The sequence below is a fragment of the Coregonus clupeaformis genome, chromosome 16 (assembly GCF_020615455.1).
Source record: "Coregonus clupeaformis isolate EN_2021a chromosome 16, ASM2061545v1, whole genome shotgun sequence".
NCBI classification, from domain to species: domain Eukaryota; kingdom Metazoa; phylum Chordata; class Actinopteri; order Salmoniformes; family Salmonidae; genus Coregonus; species Coregonus clupeaformis.
In genome coordinates, this window is record NC_059207.1 from 9,630,969 (window position 1) to 9,646,180 (window position 15,212).

General features: G+C 45.3%; 1 protein-coding gene across 2 annotated transcripts in view; it reads right to left on the reverse strand.

Moving 5' to 3' along the window:
* The window catches only part of LOC121584347 (phospholipid-transporting ATPase ID), a 58,707-nt gene that overhangs the window by 39,783 nt on the left and 3,712 nt on the right, over positions 1 to 15,212 (reverse strand). For both annotated transcript variants that reach the window (XM_045225608.1, XM_045225609.1), the window contains exons 2-3: positions 5,919 to 6,007; positions 5,101 to 5,159 (exon numbers count right to left, since the gene is read on the reverse strand). In XM_045225608.1, coding sequence (XP_045081543.1) covers positions 5,101 to 5,159; positions 5,919 to 5,961 — 102 coding nt within the window. In that variant the 5' untranslated portion in view covers positions 5,962 to 6,007. The remainder of the gene's footprint in view (positions 1 to 5,100; positions 5,160 to 5,918; positions 6,008 to 15,212) is intronic.

A 15,212-nucleotide genomic window follows, 5' to 3' on the forward strand; every position in this document is an offset into this window, starting at 1 on the left:
AGTTGTTACCGGGGTTCATTGGTCCGTTTGTGGTGGAGAAGGTGATCAATCCTGTGGCAGTTCGACTCAAACTACCGGAGGACGCTCAGAGTCCATCCCACCTTTCATGTCTCCTGCCTCAAGCCTGTCTTCCTCAGTCCTCTGTTGCCTCCTCCGCCTCCTCCTCCTCCTCCTCGGATGATCGGAGGTGGTCCTGCCTACACGGTGCGTCGCATCTGGATTCCAGACGGCGGGGCCGGGGTTTCCAGTATCTCGTGGACTGGGAGGGATGGCCCTGAAGAGAGGAGTTGGATTCGCGGCGACAGGTCTTGATGCGGACCTCATCAGTGACTTCTACCGCTCCATCCCTGGCGTCCGGGAGTCCGCCCGGTGGCGTTCGGCCGGAGGGGGTACTGTGACGATCGGCTGTCTGAGTCGGGTCCTGTCTGGTGACTAGTGTTCCTGTTCGTAATCTCCAGTTTCCCGAGGGTTGAACGCTCGGGAGCGCTCTTGTTTTCCGCACCTGCATCCCATCCAGCAATCTGCACACCTGGTCCTGATCATCACCCTTCTTAGGCTCTGGCCCAACATCCAGTTCCTGCCGGATCGTTAGCCATGAACATCTCTCACCCGGAACCTTCACCCAACCTCTGCCTGATGGTCGGGGCGGCTGCCGAGCCAGTACCGGACCAACCACTGCACCCTCAACAACCCATCCACGCCACCCGCTCTGTTCCCTGGATTATTCAGCCTCACTCGGAATCTATTAATAAACACTCACCTTTGTCTCAACGTACCTTGTCCTGGTCTGCTTCTGGGTTCTGGCTTAGTTAACCGTGACATATGAAGTTGAAAGTGCACTGTCTCAATTGAAAATGCACACTGTATCACCAACACAAAATCATTAAAATGAGAACCCATGCAAACAGACATGTTCCTCAGAGCTGGGAATCTCTGGCAGAAAAATAACCAACTTCCAGCTTGCAGTGCTGCAGCCAGATATAGCCTAACTCAATAGCCTAACTCAATCAAGGATAAAAAAGGGACACATTTCTAGACGGTGAAAAGACAAGACAAGAGAAGGGAAGACAATACAGGACAAGACAAGAGAAGACAAAAGAAGACAAGAGATGACAAGAGAAGACAAGAGAAGACAAGAGTTGACAAGAGAAAACAAGACAATACGATACAAGACAAGACAAGAGTAGAGTAGACCAGAGAAGACAAGACAATAGAAGAGTAGACAAGAGAAGAGAAAAGAAGACAATAGAAGACAAGAGAAGACAAGAGAAGACAATAGAAGACAAGAGAATACCATACAAAACAAGAGAAGAGAAGACAAGACAAGCAAAGACAAAAAAGACAAGAGAAGACAAAACAAGAGAAGACAAGAGAAGACAAGAGAAGACAAGAGAAGACAATATGATACAATACAAGAGAAGACAATACAATACAAGAGAAGACAAGACAAGACAAGAGAAGCATAGACAAGAGAAGGGAAAAGAAGACAAGAGAAGACAAGACAAGACAAAAGAAGACAAGAGAATACAAGAGAAGAGAAGAGAATACAAGACAGCAAAGAGAAGACAATATGATACAAGACAAGACAAGATAAGACAAGAGAATAGAAAACAATATGATACAAGACAAGAGAAGACAAGAGAAGACAAGAGAAGAGAAGATAATACATTACAAGAGAAGACAAGAGAAGACAAGAGAATAGAAAACAATACGATACAAGACAAGAGAAGACAAGAGAAGACAAGAGAAGACAAGAGAATACAATACAAGACAGTGAAGAGAAGAGAAGACAAGAGAAAACAAGAGAAGACAAGACACGAGAAGATAAGAGAAGAGAAGTGAAGACAAGAGAAGAGAAGACAATACAATACAAGAGAAGACAATACAGTACAAGATAAGACAAGACAAGAGAATAGAAGACAAGAGAAGACAAGAGAAGACAAGAGAAGACAAGAGAAGAGAATACAAGACAAGAGAAGACAATACAATACAAGATAAGACAAGACAAGATAATAGAAGACAATAGAAGAGAATAGAAGACAAGAGAAGACAAGAGAAGACAAGAGAAGACAATAGAAGAGAAGATAAAACAAGTCAAGAGAAGACAAGACAAGGGAAGTCGACCAGAGCAAACCAGAGCAGACCAGAGCAGACCAGGCCAGAGCAGACCAGAGCAGACCAGAGCAGACCAGAGCAGACCAGGGCAGACCAGACCAGACCCCTAGCAGTCTGCCAGCAGCATGACAATAAACAGACAGTGTATAGTCTGGTCCCAGGGGACTAACTCAATACACAAGAGCATGCATGCACAAAGGACCACACACACACACACACACACACACACCAGGATGGTGAACCACAGAGGAGTTAACCCCTGAGGATAACAATGCATAGGCACATACACACACATATTCAACCAAATCAAATCAAATCAAATGTTATTGGCCACATGCACCGAATACAACAGGTGCAGACATTACAGTGAAATGCTTACTTACAGCCCTTAACCAACAGTGCATTTATTTTTAATAAAAAAGTAAAATAAAACAACAACAAAAAAGTGTTGAGAAAAAAAGAGCAGAAGTAAAATAAAATAACAGGGGGGTACCGGTGCAGAGTCAATGTGCGGGGGCACTGGCTAGTTGAGGTAGTTGAAGTAATATGTACATGTGGGTAGAGTTAAAGTGACTATGCATAAATGATTAACAGAGTAGCAGCAGCGTAAAAAGATGGGGTGGGGGGTGGGGGTGGGGGGGCAGTGCAAATAGTCCGGGTAGCCATGATTAGCTGTTCAGGAGTCTTATGGCTTGGGGGTAGAAGCTATTGAGAAGCCTTTTGGACCTAGACTTGGCACTCCGGTACCGCTTGCCGTGCAGTAGCAGAGAGAACAGTCTATGACTGGAGTGGCTGGAGTCTTTGACAATTTTTAGGGCCTTCCTCTGACACCGCCTGGTATAGAGGTCCTGGATGGCAGGAAGCTTGGCCCCAGTGATGTACTGGGCCGTACGCACTACCCTCTGTAGTGCCTTGCGGTCGGAGGCCAAGCAGTTGCCATACCAGGCGGTGATGCAACCAGTCAGGATGCTCTCGATGGTGCAGCTGTAGAATTTTTTGAGGATCTGAGGACCCATGCCAAATATTTTCAGTCTCCTGAGGGGGAATAGGGTTTGTCGTGCCCTCTTCACGACTGTCTTGGTGTGTTTGGACCATGATAGTTCTTGGTGATGTGGACACCAAGGAACTTGAAGCTCTCAACCTGTTCCACTACAGCCCCGTCGATGAGAATGGGGGCGTGCTCAGTCCTCTTTTTTTTTTCCTGTAGTCCACAATCATCTCCTTTGTCTTGGTCACGTTGAGGGAGAGGTTGTTATCCTGGCACCACATGGCCAGGTCTCTGACCTCCTCCCTATAGGCTGTCTCATTGTTGTCGGTGATCAGGCCTACCACTGTTGTGTCGTCGGCAAACTTAATGATGATGTTGGAGTTGTGCCTGGCCATGCAGTCATGGGTGAACAGGGAGTACAGGAGGGGACTGAGCACGCAACCCTGAGGGGCCCCCGTGTTGAGGATCAGTGTGGCAGATGTGTTGTTACCTACCCTTACCACCTGGGGGCGGCCTGTCAGGAAGTCCAGGATCCAGTTGCAGAGGGAGGTGTTTAGTCCCAGGATCCTTAGCTTAGTGATGAGCTTTGAGGGCACTATGGTGTTGAATGCTGAGCTGTAGTCAATGAATAGCATTATCACATAGGTGTTCCTCTTGTCCAGGTGGGAAGGGGCAGTGTGGAGTGCAATAACGATTGCATCATCTGTGGATCTGTTGGGGCGGTATGCAAATTGGAGTGGGTCTAGGGTTTCTGGGATAATGGTGATGATGTGAGCCATGACCAGCCTTTCAAAGCACTTCATGGCTACAGACGTCAGTGCTACGGGTCGGTAGTCATTTAGGAAGGTTATCTTAGTGTCCTTGGGCACAGGGACTATGGTGGTCTGCTTGAAACATGTTGGTATTACAGACTCAGTCAGGGACATGTTGAAAATGTCAGTGAAGACACTTGCCAGTTGGTCAGCACATGCTCAGAGTACACGTCCCTGGTAATCCGTCTGGCCCTGCAGCCTTGTGAATGTTGACCTGCTTAAAAGTCTTACTCACATCGGCTACGGAGAGCGTGATCACATAGTCATCCGGAACAGCTGGTGCTCTCATGCATGCTTCAGTGTTGCTTGCCTCGAAGCGAGCATAGAAGTGGTTTAGCTCGTCTGGAAGTCTTGTGTCACTGGGCAGCTCGCGGCTGTGCTTCCCTTTGTAGTCTGTAATAGTTTTCAAGCCCTGCCACATCCAACGAGCGTCAGAGCCAGTGTAGTACGATTCAATCTTAGTCCTGTATTGATTCTTTGCCTGTTTGATGGTTCGTCAGAGGGCATAGCGGGATTTCTTATAAGCGTCCGGGTTAGAGTCCCGCTCCTTGAAAGCGGCAGCTCTAGCCTTTAGCTCAGTGCGGATGTTTCCTGTAATCCATGGCTTCTGGTTGGGGTATGTACGTACGGTCACTGTGGGGACGACATCATCAATGCACTTATTGATAAAGCCAGTGACTGATGTGGTTTATTCCTCAATGCTATCTGAAGAATCCCGGAACATGTTCCAGTCTGTGCTAGCAAAACTGTCCTGTAGCTTAGCATCTGCGTCATCTGACCACTTTTTTATTAACCGAGTCACTGGTGCTTCCTGCTTTAGTTTTTGCTTATAAGCAGGAATCAGGAGGTTTTTTTCCTCTGGTTGCACATTTGACATGCTGGTAGAAATTAGGTAGAACGGATTTAAGTTTTCCTGCATTAATGTCTCGGCCACTAGGAGCGCTGCCTCTGGATGAGCGTTTTCCTGTTCACTAATGGCCTTATACAGCTCATTCAGTGCAATCTTATTGCCAGCATTGGTTTGTGGTGGTAAATAGACAGCTATGAAAAATATAGATGAAAACTCTCTTGGTAAATAGTGTGGTGTACAGCTTATCATAAGATACTCTACATCAGGCGAGCAAAACCTAGAGACTTCCTTAGTATTTGATTTTGTGCACCAGCTGTTGTTTACAGGGAACTCACCGCATACTTGAAGGAGAGGTTATACTCTCTGTCATTTGCCCTCAGTTTCCTCTCCAACTCTGAGAGAACAGGACAGAGAGAGAGAAAGAGAGAGAGAGAGAGAGAGAGAGAGAGAGAGAGAGAGAGAGAGAGAGAGAGAGAGAGAGAGAGAGAGAGAGAGAGAGAGAGAGAGAGAGAGAGAGAGAGAGAGAGAGAGAGAGAAGAAGAGAAGAGAGGGAGAGAGAGAGAGAGAGAGAAGAGAGAGAGAGAGAGAGAGAGAGAGAGAGAGAGGAGAGAGAGAGAAAAAAGAGAGAGGGGGGGGGGACACTGTATATATACATAATATGACATTTATTATTTTGGAACTTTGTGAGTGTAAAGTTTACTGTTAATTTTATTATTTGTTTCACTTTTGTTTATTATCTACTTCACTTGCTATGACAATGTTAACTTATGTTTCCCATGCCAATAAAGCCCTTAAATTGAAATTGAATTGAAATTGAATTGAATAGAATTGAGAGAGAGAGAGAGAGAGAGAGAGAACAGGACAGAGAGAGAGAAGAGAGCGAGAGAGAGAGAGAAAGAGGGGGAGAGAGAGAGACAGAGAGAGAGTAGTAGTAATTTGGTTTCATTATATAATCAGGTTATACTAGCGTAATAAACAGTACATTTTTATAAACCTGTCAGCAACGGGTGTGGCTGAAATAGCCGAATCCTGTAATTTGAAGGGGTGTCCACATACTTTTGTATATATAGTGTATCTCTAAACCAATGGCTCATTTCGAAATATGAAATGTCTTTAGAGCAGTCAAGTCCGGAGACTCCAATCAGATCCTTACCACTCTCTTTCTTATGGGCATAGTCTAGGCCAAAGAACGACATCTTATCTGCCTCTTCTTCACACTCTTCATCTACCAATGGAATTTATCTGGGGATTGGAGAGAACATGGTTACTTGTGGACTAAAATACCCATTCACTTAATTTAACAACCACTGTAAACAATAACACAAGTAACAGACTATCATCCCAGGGTGAAACATGTTGGGGATCCTAAATGAGATACTTCTGCTTCTCATGGGAGAGTGTTTTGGAGAAAGTACCCTATGAGGTGTCCAGTGTCCAGCTTGGTTTGTGAACATCTGGGAGATCTTAAGAGATCCAAATATCATATCCCCTCTCTCTCTCTCTCTCTCTCTCTCTCTCTCTCTCTCTCTCTCTCTCTCTCTCTCTCTCTCTCTCTCTCTCTCTCTCTCTCTCTCTCTCTCTCTCTCTCTCTCTCTCTCTCTCTCTCTCTCTCTCTCTCTCTCTCTCTCTCTCTCTCTCTCTCAGTATAAACAACATATCCTTTATATCTGTCTGTGTGTGGCCAGGCAGTTTCATTTTCAGTCAGATTCTTGCTGTGAGTTTCATCAGCCTCCTCAACCTTTGACCTCTTCCCCATCATACAGGGAGGGAGGGTTGGTGGTGAGTCAAAGGGAGGGGCCCCTTCAAAATAGCCATTAAAATCATGTGTGTGTGAGTGAAATCACATTAGCCACTACCAAGCACTGCATCCTGCCTCACTCACGTTTTATGCTTCAAGGTTTTATAGGGAAGGTCACATTTATAGAGAATATTTTTGGGATGATTTGGGCGGTTGTGCTTGTTGATAAAACAGAGATGAGAGGAGCCTTATGAGCCAATTAAATGATTCAGAAAGGTCAACGCCTTTACACATTAAACCTTACAGACTTCAAACAAACATTCTGCCAAACACTCTGCCAGCCAGTATCAGGGATGACAACACTCTGCCAGGCAGTATCAGGGATGACAACACTCTGCCAGACAGTATCAGGAATGACAACACTCTGCCAGCCAGTATCAGGGATGACCCAACACTCTGCCAGACAGTATCAGGAATGACACAACACTCTGCCAGCCAGTATCAGGGATGACACAACACTCTGCCAGACAGTATCAGGGATGACACAACACTCTGTCAGACAGTATCAGGGATGACACAACACTCTGCCAGACAGTATCAGGGATGACACAACACTCTGCCAGACAGTATCAGGGATGACACAACACTCTGTCAGACAGTATCAGGGATGACACAACACTCTGTCAGACAGTATCAGGGATGACACAACACTCTGCCAGACAGTATCAGGGATGACAACACTCTGCCAGACAGTATCAGGGATGACACAACACTCTGCCAGACAGTATCAGGGATTACAACACTCTGCCAGACAGTATCAGGGATGACACAACACTCTGCCAGACAGTATCAGGGATGACACAACACTCTGCCAGACAGTATCAGGGATGACCCAACACTCTGTCAGGCAGCATCAAGGATGATACAACACTCTGCCAGACAGTATCAGGGATGACAACACTCTGCCAGACAGTATCAGGGATGACACAACACTCTGCCAGACAGTATCAGGGATGACACAACACTCTGCCAGACAGTATCAGGGATGACCCAACACTCTGTCAGGCAGCATCAAGGATGATACAACACTCTGCCAGACAGTATCAGGGATGACAACACTCTGCCAGACAGTATCAGGGATGACACAACACTCTGCTATCCAGTATCAGGGATGACCCAACACTCTGCCAGCCAGTATCAGGGATGACAACACTCTGCCAGAAAGTATCAGGGATGACACAACACTCTGCTATCCAGTATCAGGAATGACATAACACTCTGCCAGCCAGTATCAGGGATGACAACACTCTGCCAGACAGTATCAGGGATGACAACACTCTGCCAGACAGTATCAGGGATGACACAACACTCTGCCAGACAGTTTCAGGGATGACGTCACTCTGCCAGACAGTATCAGGGATGACGTCACTCTGCCAGACAGTATCAGGGATGACGTCACTCTGCCAGACAGTATCAGGGATGACGTCACTCTGCCAGACAGTATCAGGGATGACGTCACTCTGCCAGACAGTATCAGGGATGACGTCACTCTGCCAGACAGTATCAGGGATGACGTCCACTCTGCCAGACAGTATCAGGGATGACGTCACTCTGCCAGACAGTATCAGGGATGACGTCACTCTGCCAGACAGTATCAGGGATGACGTCACTCTGCCAGACAGTATCAGGGATGATGTCACTCTGCCAGACAGTATCAGGGATGACACAAGTGTGTTTGTGCAGCTGTTTTACATTTACATTTGAGTCATTTAGCAGATGCTCTTATCCAGAGCGACTTACAGTAGTGAGTGCATACACTTTCATACTTTCTTCATACTGGTCCCCCGTGGGAATCAAACCCACAACCCAGGCGTAGCAAGTGCCATGCTCTACCAACTGAGCTACGGAAGACTATTAGGCTCCGCCTCTCAGGACTGGCTGTCATGGTGAACTCATCTCTCGACATATTTATAGCACATACGTGTGTATTTAAGAATGTGTGTTTTAAAACAGTCACACAGAGGCCCCAGTCCGCTCAAATACACACACACACACACACACACACACACACACACACACACACGCACGCACGTACGCACACACACACACACACACATACTCTCATGCTCCTTCCAGTGTCACCTTCAAGCCTACCATCCATCCATCATCTATTCATTGTGTAAAGCCCTCCAAATATACCAAGTCAAACAGTCCCCTTATTTAAACAGCCTCCTGAAGACAACCATACAGCCCCCTAAAACCACTACACAGTACATTTTCCATCCCAGTCTGGGATCCGTTGCCAAACAGGGCAGATCATTAAAGCAACGAGGAGGAGCTGAACCAACCACACCTACTCTAGCGCTTAAAATGTCATCAGGATAATGTCATCAGGGTAATGTCATCAGGATAATGTCATCAGAGTAATGTCATCAGGATAATGTCAGCAGGATAATATCAGCAGGATAATTTCATCAGGATAATTTCATCAGGATAATGTCATCAGGATAATGTCATCAGGATAATGTCATCAGGGTAATGTCATCAGGGTAATATCAGCAGGATAATGTCATCAGGGTAATGTCATCAGGATAATGTCAGATATTCCTCCAGAGTGATCATATCATCACATCCTTCATAAGGTCTGATCATGCTTTAATTCTAAATGTCAAATGTTAGTTTATTAAAGCTGTTTCTATTAATCTGTCTCTTTCCAGCCTTCACACATACTCACAGCAAGAGCACAGAGAGGCAAGGCTGCTGAGAAATGAGAAAGATGGTAGCTTATGTGTGTGCGTGACAGAGAGAGAGATTTGGAAGTAGAGCATGTCTATGTATTTGGTTAGCCCACCTCAGCCCACCTTCACCACAGGAAGACAAGGAAACCTGAGCAAGAATTAGTCTTTGCAAGCATCTTTAGTTTTTCTATCAAGGGCAGATTTACTACGGGCTCTATTCAATCTCTATTGCTGAAGCGTTACAGATTGCGCTGAACTTCCGCGATATGGATTGAATAGAGCCCTTAGTCTAACCCTCTCTTATACACCCCCAGACACACGTTTGGGTGATGACATAATCCCCAGAGTGTAAGACAGTTGATGCCTGGGGTAAAACTAAATATCAGCATTAAAGCAACACATGACTTCCTGATGGGCCGCCCCCAGGTGGTAAGGGTAGGCAACAACACATCTGCCCCACTGAACATCAACACGGGGGTCCCTCAGGGGTGTGTGCTTAGTCCCCTCCTGTACTCCCTGTTCACCCACGACTGTGTGGCCACGCATGACTCCAACACCATCATTAAGTTTGCCGACGACACGACTGTGGTAGGCCTGATCACCGACAACGATGAGACAGCCTACAGGGAGGTCAGAGACCTGGCAGTGTGGTGCCAGGACAACAACCTCTCCCTCAACATGAGCAAGACAAAGGAGCTGATCGTGGACTACAGGAAAAGGAGGGCCGAACACGCCCCATTCACATCGACAGGGCTGTAGTGGAGCGTGTCGAGAGCTTCAAGTTCTTTGGTGTCCACATCACGAACAAACTAACATGGTCCAAACACACCAGAGAGAGTCGTGAAGAGGGCACGACAAAGCCTATTCCCCTCAGACTGAAATTATTTGGCATGGGTCCTCAGATCCTCAAAAAAGTTCTACAGCTGCACCATCGATAACATCCTGACTGGTTGCATCACCACTTGGTATGGCAACTGCTCTGCCTCCGACCGCAAGCCACTACAGATGGTAGTGCGTACGGCCCAGTACATCACTGGGGCCAAGCTTCCTGCCATCCAGGACCTCTAAACCAGTCAGACGCAGAGGCAGAGGCAGAGGAAGGCCCTAAAAATTGTCAAAGACTGCAGCCACCTAAGTCATAGACTGTTCTCTCTGCTACTGCATGGCAAGCAGAAAGGCTCCTTAATAGCTTCTACCCCCAAGCCATAAGACTGCTAAACAGTTAATCAAATGGCTACCCGGACTATTTGCATTGACCCCCTTTTTACGCTGCTGCTACTCGCTGTTTATTATATATGCATAGTCAGTTTACCCCTACCTACATGTACATATTACCTCAATTACCTCTACTAACCTGTACCCCCGCACATTGACTCGGTACCAGTACCCCCTGTATATAGCCTCGTTATTGTTATTTTATTGTGTTACAGACAAAAATACTCCTCAGTTTCATCAGCTGTCCAGGTGGCTGGTCTAAGATGATCCCGCAGGCGAAGAAACCGGATGTGGAGGTCCTGGGCTGGCATGGTTACACGTGGTCTGCAGTTGTGAGGCCGGTTGGACGTATTCTCTAAAACTCAGTTGGAGGTGGCTTATGGTAGAGAAATGTGCATTAAATTATCTGGCAACAGCTCTGGTGGACATTCCTGCAGTCAGCATGCCATTGCACGCTCCCTCAAAACTTGAGACATCTGTGGCATTGTGTTGTGTGACAAAACTACACATTTTAGAGTGGCCTTTTATTGTCCCCAGCAGAAGATGCACCTGTGTAATGATCATGCTGTTTAATCAGCTTCTTGATATGCCACACCTGTCAGGTGGATGGATTATCTTGGAAAAGGAGAAATGCTTACTAACAGGGATGTAAACAAATTTGTGCACAGCATTTGAGAGAAATATGCTTTTTTTGTGTGTATGGAAAAGCTCATGAAATCTCATGAAACATGGGACCAACACTTTACATGTTGCGTGTATATTTTTGTTCAGTATATAACTGAGATGTGGTTGTCTCACCTAGCTATTTTAAGATGAATGCACCAACCGTAAGTCACTCTGGATAAGAGTCCTATGAGAGGGTGATCTGTAGCCCAGCTGATTCTGAGACGTCATGTACAGTTGATCTTATGTTTGTCAACAGGAAGTGGACAGGAATAACAGCTCTCTGCTGTTATCAGCTACCTGGTTATAATTAGCTTCACTCTTAATGTACTAAGCAAGACACAAGGCTTTCCATTAAAAAGCAAGAGCATCCCAATGAATCTCTAGCTGCATTGTTAAAAGCAGGCAATTTTCTTAATCGCAAATACAATTTGACTGAGAGCTGTTGGAATGGGAGCGGAGGAAGTAGGAGATGGCTGGGAATTCGTGGGAGTGGCCTCCCCAATGTCTGGCTGCTATGTAAAGGGTCTCACATGTGTGTGTGTGTGTGTGTGTGTGTGTGTGTCTTACAGGAGACGAAGGTGAATCAGGAATTCAGGATGTGACCTCTTCACATGTCTGTAAGGTCACACAAAACTTCCAATGGCTGCATAAGATGCTGTCATATCTGTTACATATCTGTTACACACACATATACACACAATATCTACATTGCTAACCCAGTTACCCACTAACTAACACATAAAGTTAAATACTCTCTAAGGCACTTTTATGACCAAGTATGGTAACACATACAGTAGCTAAAACCTGTGGTGACAGAAAGCCTTGATTAACTGCTGATAACACATCACAATAGCAGGAAGCCTTAACAGCAGACCGGACCGGACCGGACCAAGACCACTGAACGGCTGAAAGGAAAACACTGTTGTAGCCTTACTGCCCAGACAGAGCTGGGAGTTCGGACCAAGGAATTTTTCAAACCGTACACTATGACAATACTAGTAAGGCATGGACCATGGCAAAACATTCCGACAATGCTTCAGTATAGTTCATGGACTATAGGCAAACATACAAACCTGTCTGTTGCGACACAAAAGATACAGCAAGGGTTCATTTAGCATAAGCAACTGGTGAGCACAAAGCAGAGTAACAATAGGGGACTGTGGGATATGTTGAGCCATTTTTACATGCAGCATCACTACGTCAAGGGAAATATAGTATTAGTTCTAAAAATATATCTACATATATTTCAGGATGTTGTGTATCCCTGAAATAATCAGCAAAGTGTCACCGGCCACATCATCACATTATGTATTTTGATGATGGGGCCGGTGACACTTTGCTTTTTGAAAGTCCAATATCTGGAAAACTTGACTGCTGACATGCAAAACATTTTGGGATTGTATCAACAGTGGACTAATTAAATAAATACCAAAATATCGTTTTTGAGTGGATTTTCCCTTTAAGGTTATGATAATCTAGGTTGGACCTGGGCTAAGGAGAGCTGATCAGAAATCAGTGGTTAGGGGAGATATAGAGATTGCGGTGATGAGCTATGGGTGGATACTGTCTGTAGATAAATGAGTAATGCCTCCTGTAAAGCAATGGAAATCACCTGACAATGTCATGTACTGTCTGATGTCAATATAAAGTTGGAGGGGAGAGAGTGGTGGCAGTTGTGGGGCTGTGAATCTGAATGAGGGGGTAGGAAAGGGGAGGAGAGGAGAGGAGAGGAGAGGAGAGGAGAGGAGAGGAGAGGAGAGGAGAGGAGAGAGAGAGGAGAGGAGAGGAGAGGAGAGGAGAGGAGAGGAGAGGAGAGGAGAGGAAAGGGGGAGGGAGGAGGGGAGGAGAGGAGAGCAGGGGAGGAGGGGAGGAGATTGGGAGGGAGAAGGAGAGGAGAGCAGGGGAGAAGGGGAGGAGATTGGGAGAGAGAAGGAGAGGAGATGGGCGGGACAACGTAACTTATTTTGACCGGAGCACAGAGAACACAAAAGCCCCGAACAATCAACTGCTGAATAATTCACCTGACCTCTCAGGCCACAATGCCGAATGTGAGTGGCCCCTCTCAGTTTACCTGATAACAACACAACGCTTAGATTGACCCTTTAAGACTAATTATACTGGTTATCCTTCATTATTAAACAGTCTTGTTCCTTTGACAGCAGCACAATCGTATTAATGATCGCCTCAACACACACACACTTTTCACACACACACACACACTTTTCACAGACAGACATACACACACACACACACACACACACACACACACACACAAGGAGTGCAAATAGAGTTGAAATATTGCAATGTTGGTTTGATTGCTCTACAGTAAGTGTCAACTGCCTGTCTGGTGATTTGACCCCTTCAATACATCAGATGATATGACCCCTTCAATACATCAGATGATATGACCCCTTCAACACATTATCTGATTTGACCCCTTCAATACATCAGATGATATGACCCCTCAATACATCAGATAATATGACCTCTTCAATACATCAGATAATATGACCTCTTCAATACATCAGGTGATATGACCCCTTCAATACATCAGATGATATGACCCCTTCAACACATTATCTGATTTGACCCCTTCAATACATCAGGTGATATGACCCCTTCAATACATTATCTGATTTGACCCCTTCAATACATCAGGTGATATGACCCCTTCAATACATCAGGTGTTATGACCTCTTCAAATCATCAGATGATTTGACCCCTTCAATACATCAGATGATATGACCACTTCAATACACAGATCATTTGACCCCTTCAATACATCAGATGATATTACGAATGTGAAACTGGTTATTATGGTGAATACAGTGCCTTGCAAAAGTATTCAGCCCCCTTGGCTTTTTTCCTATTTTGTTGCATTACAACCTGTAATTTAAATTGATTTTTATTTGGATTCCATGTAAATGACATACACAAAATAGTCCAAATTGGTGAAGTGAAATGAAAAAAAGACTTGTTTTAGAAAATTCAAAAAAAAAAAAAAGGAAAAGTAGTGCGTGCATATGTATTCACCCCCTTTGCTATGAAGCCCCTAAATAAGATCTGGTGCAACCAATTACCTTCAGAAGTCACATAATTAGTTAAATAAAGTCCACCTGTGTGCAATCTAAGTGTCACATGATCTGTCACATGATCTCAGTATACAGCTCTGGAAAAAATTAAGAGACCACTGCACATTTTTCTTAAATCAGCATCTCTACATGTATGACAGCCATTCCATTCCAGTGTCCGTTGAATTCCAACACAGGCACACCTCATTCTACTGAATTAGGTACTGATTAGGTGATCACCTGAACCAAATCTTATTTAATAAGGAAAAGTATAAAATCCACTGCTGTGGTCATCACTATCCTCCTGCAATAGGACCAGTTGGATGGCAAAAACAGTGCTAATAGTACCTCAAAAGTAATATTAAAAACTATTGACCATGTCAAAAGAGTTGAAAAGGAAAGTTTTGAGTGAGGAAAAGAAGGGTTCAATTCTGGCTTTACTGGCAGAGGGATACAGTGAGCGTCAGGTTGCTTCCATCCTTAAAATGTCAATGACGGCGGTCCATAAGAATAAGTTCAAGCAGCAGACATTGGGGACAACAAAGCTACAGACCGGCAGAGGGTGAGAACGACTCTCTACTGACCGGGATGACCGCTAACTAATTCGAATGTCACTCAACAACCGTAGGATGACATCAAGTGACCTACAAAAAGAATGGTAGACGGCAGCTGGGGTGAAGTGCACAGCAAGGACGGTTCGAAACAGGCGCATAGGGGCAGGGCTGAAGTCGTGCAAAGCTAGAAAAAAGCCCTTCATCAATGAGAAGCAAAGATGAGCCAGGCTGAGGTCTGCAAAAGACCATAAGGATTGGACCGTAGAGGACCGGAGTAAGGTCATCTTCTCTGATGAGTCAATTTTCAGCTTAGCCCAACACCTGGTTGTCTAATGGTTAGATGGAGAGGCCTACAAGCCACAGTGTCTCGCACCCACTGTGAAATTTGGTGGAGGATCGGTGATGATCTGGGGGTGCTTCAGCAAGGCTGGAATCGGGCAGATTTGTCTTTGTGAAGGACACATG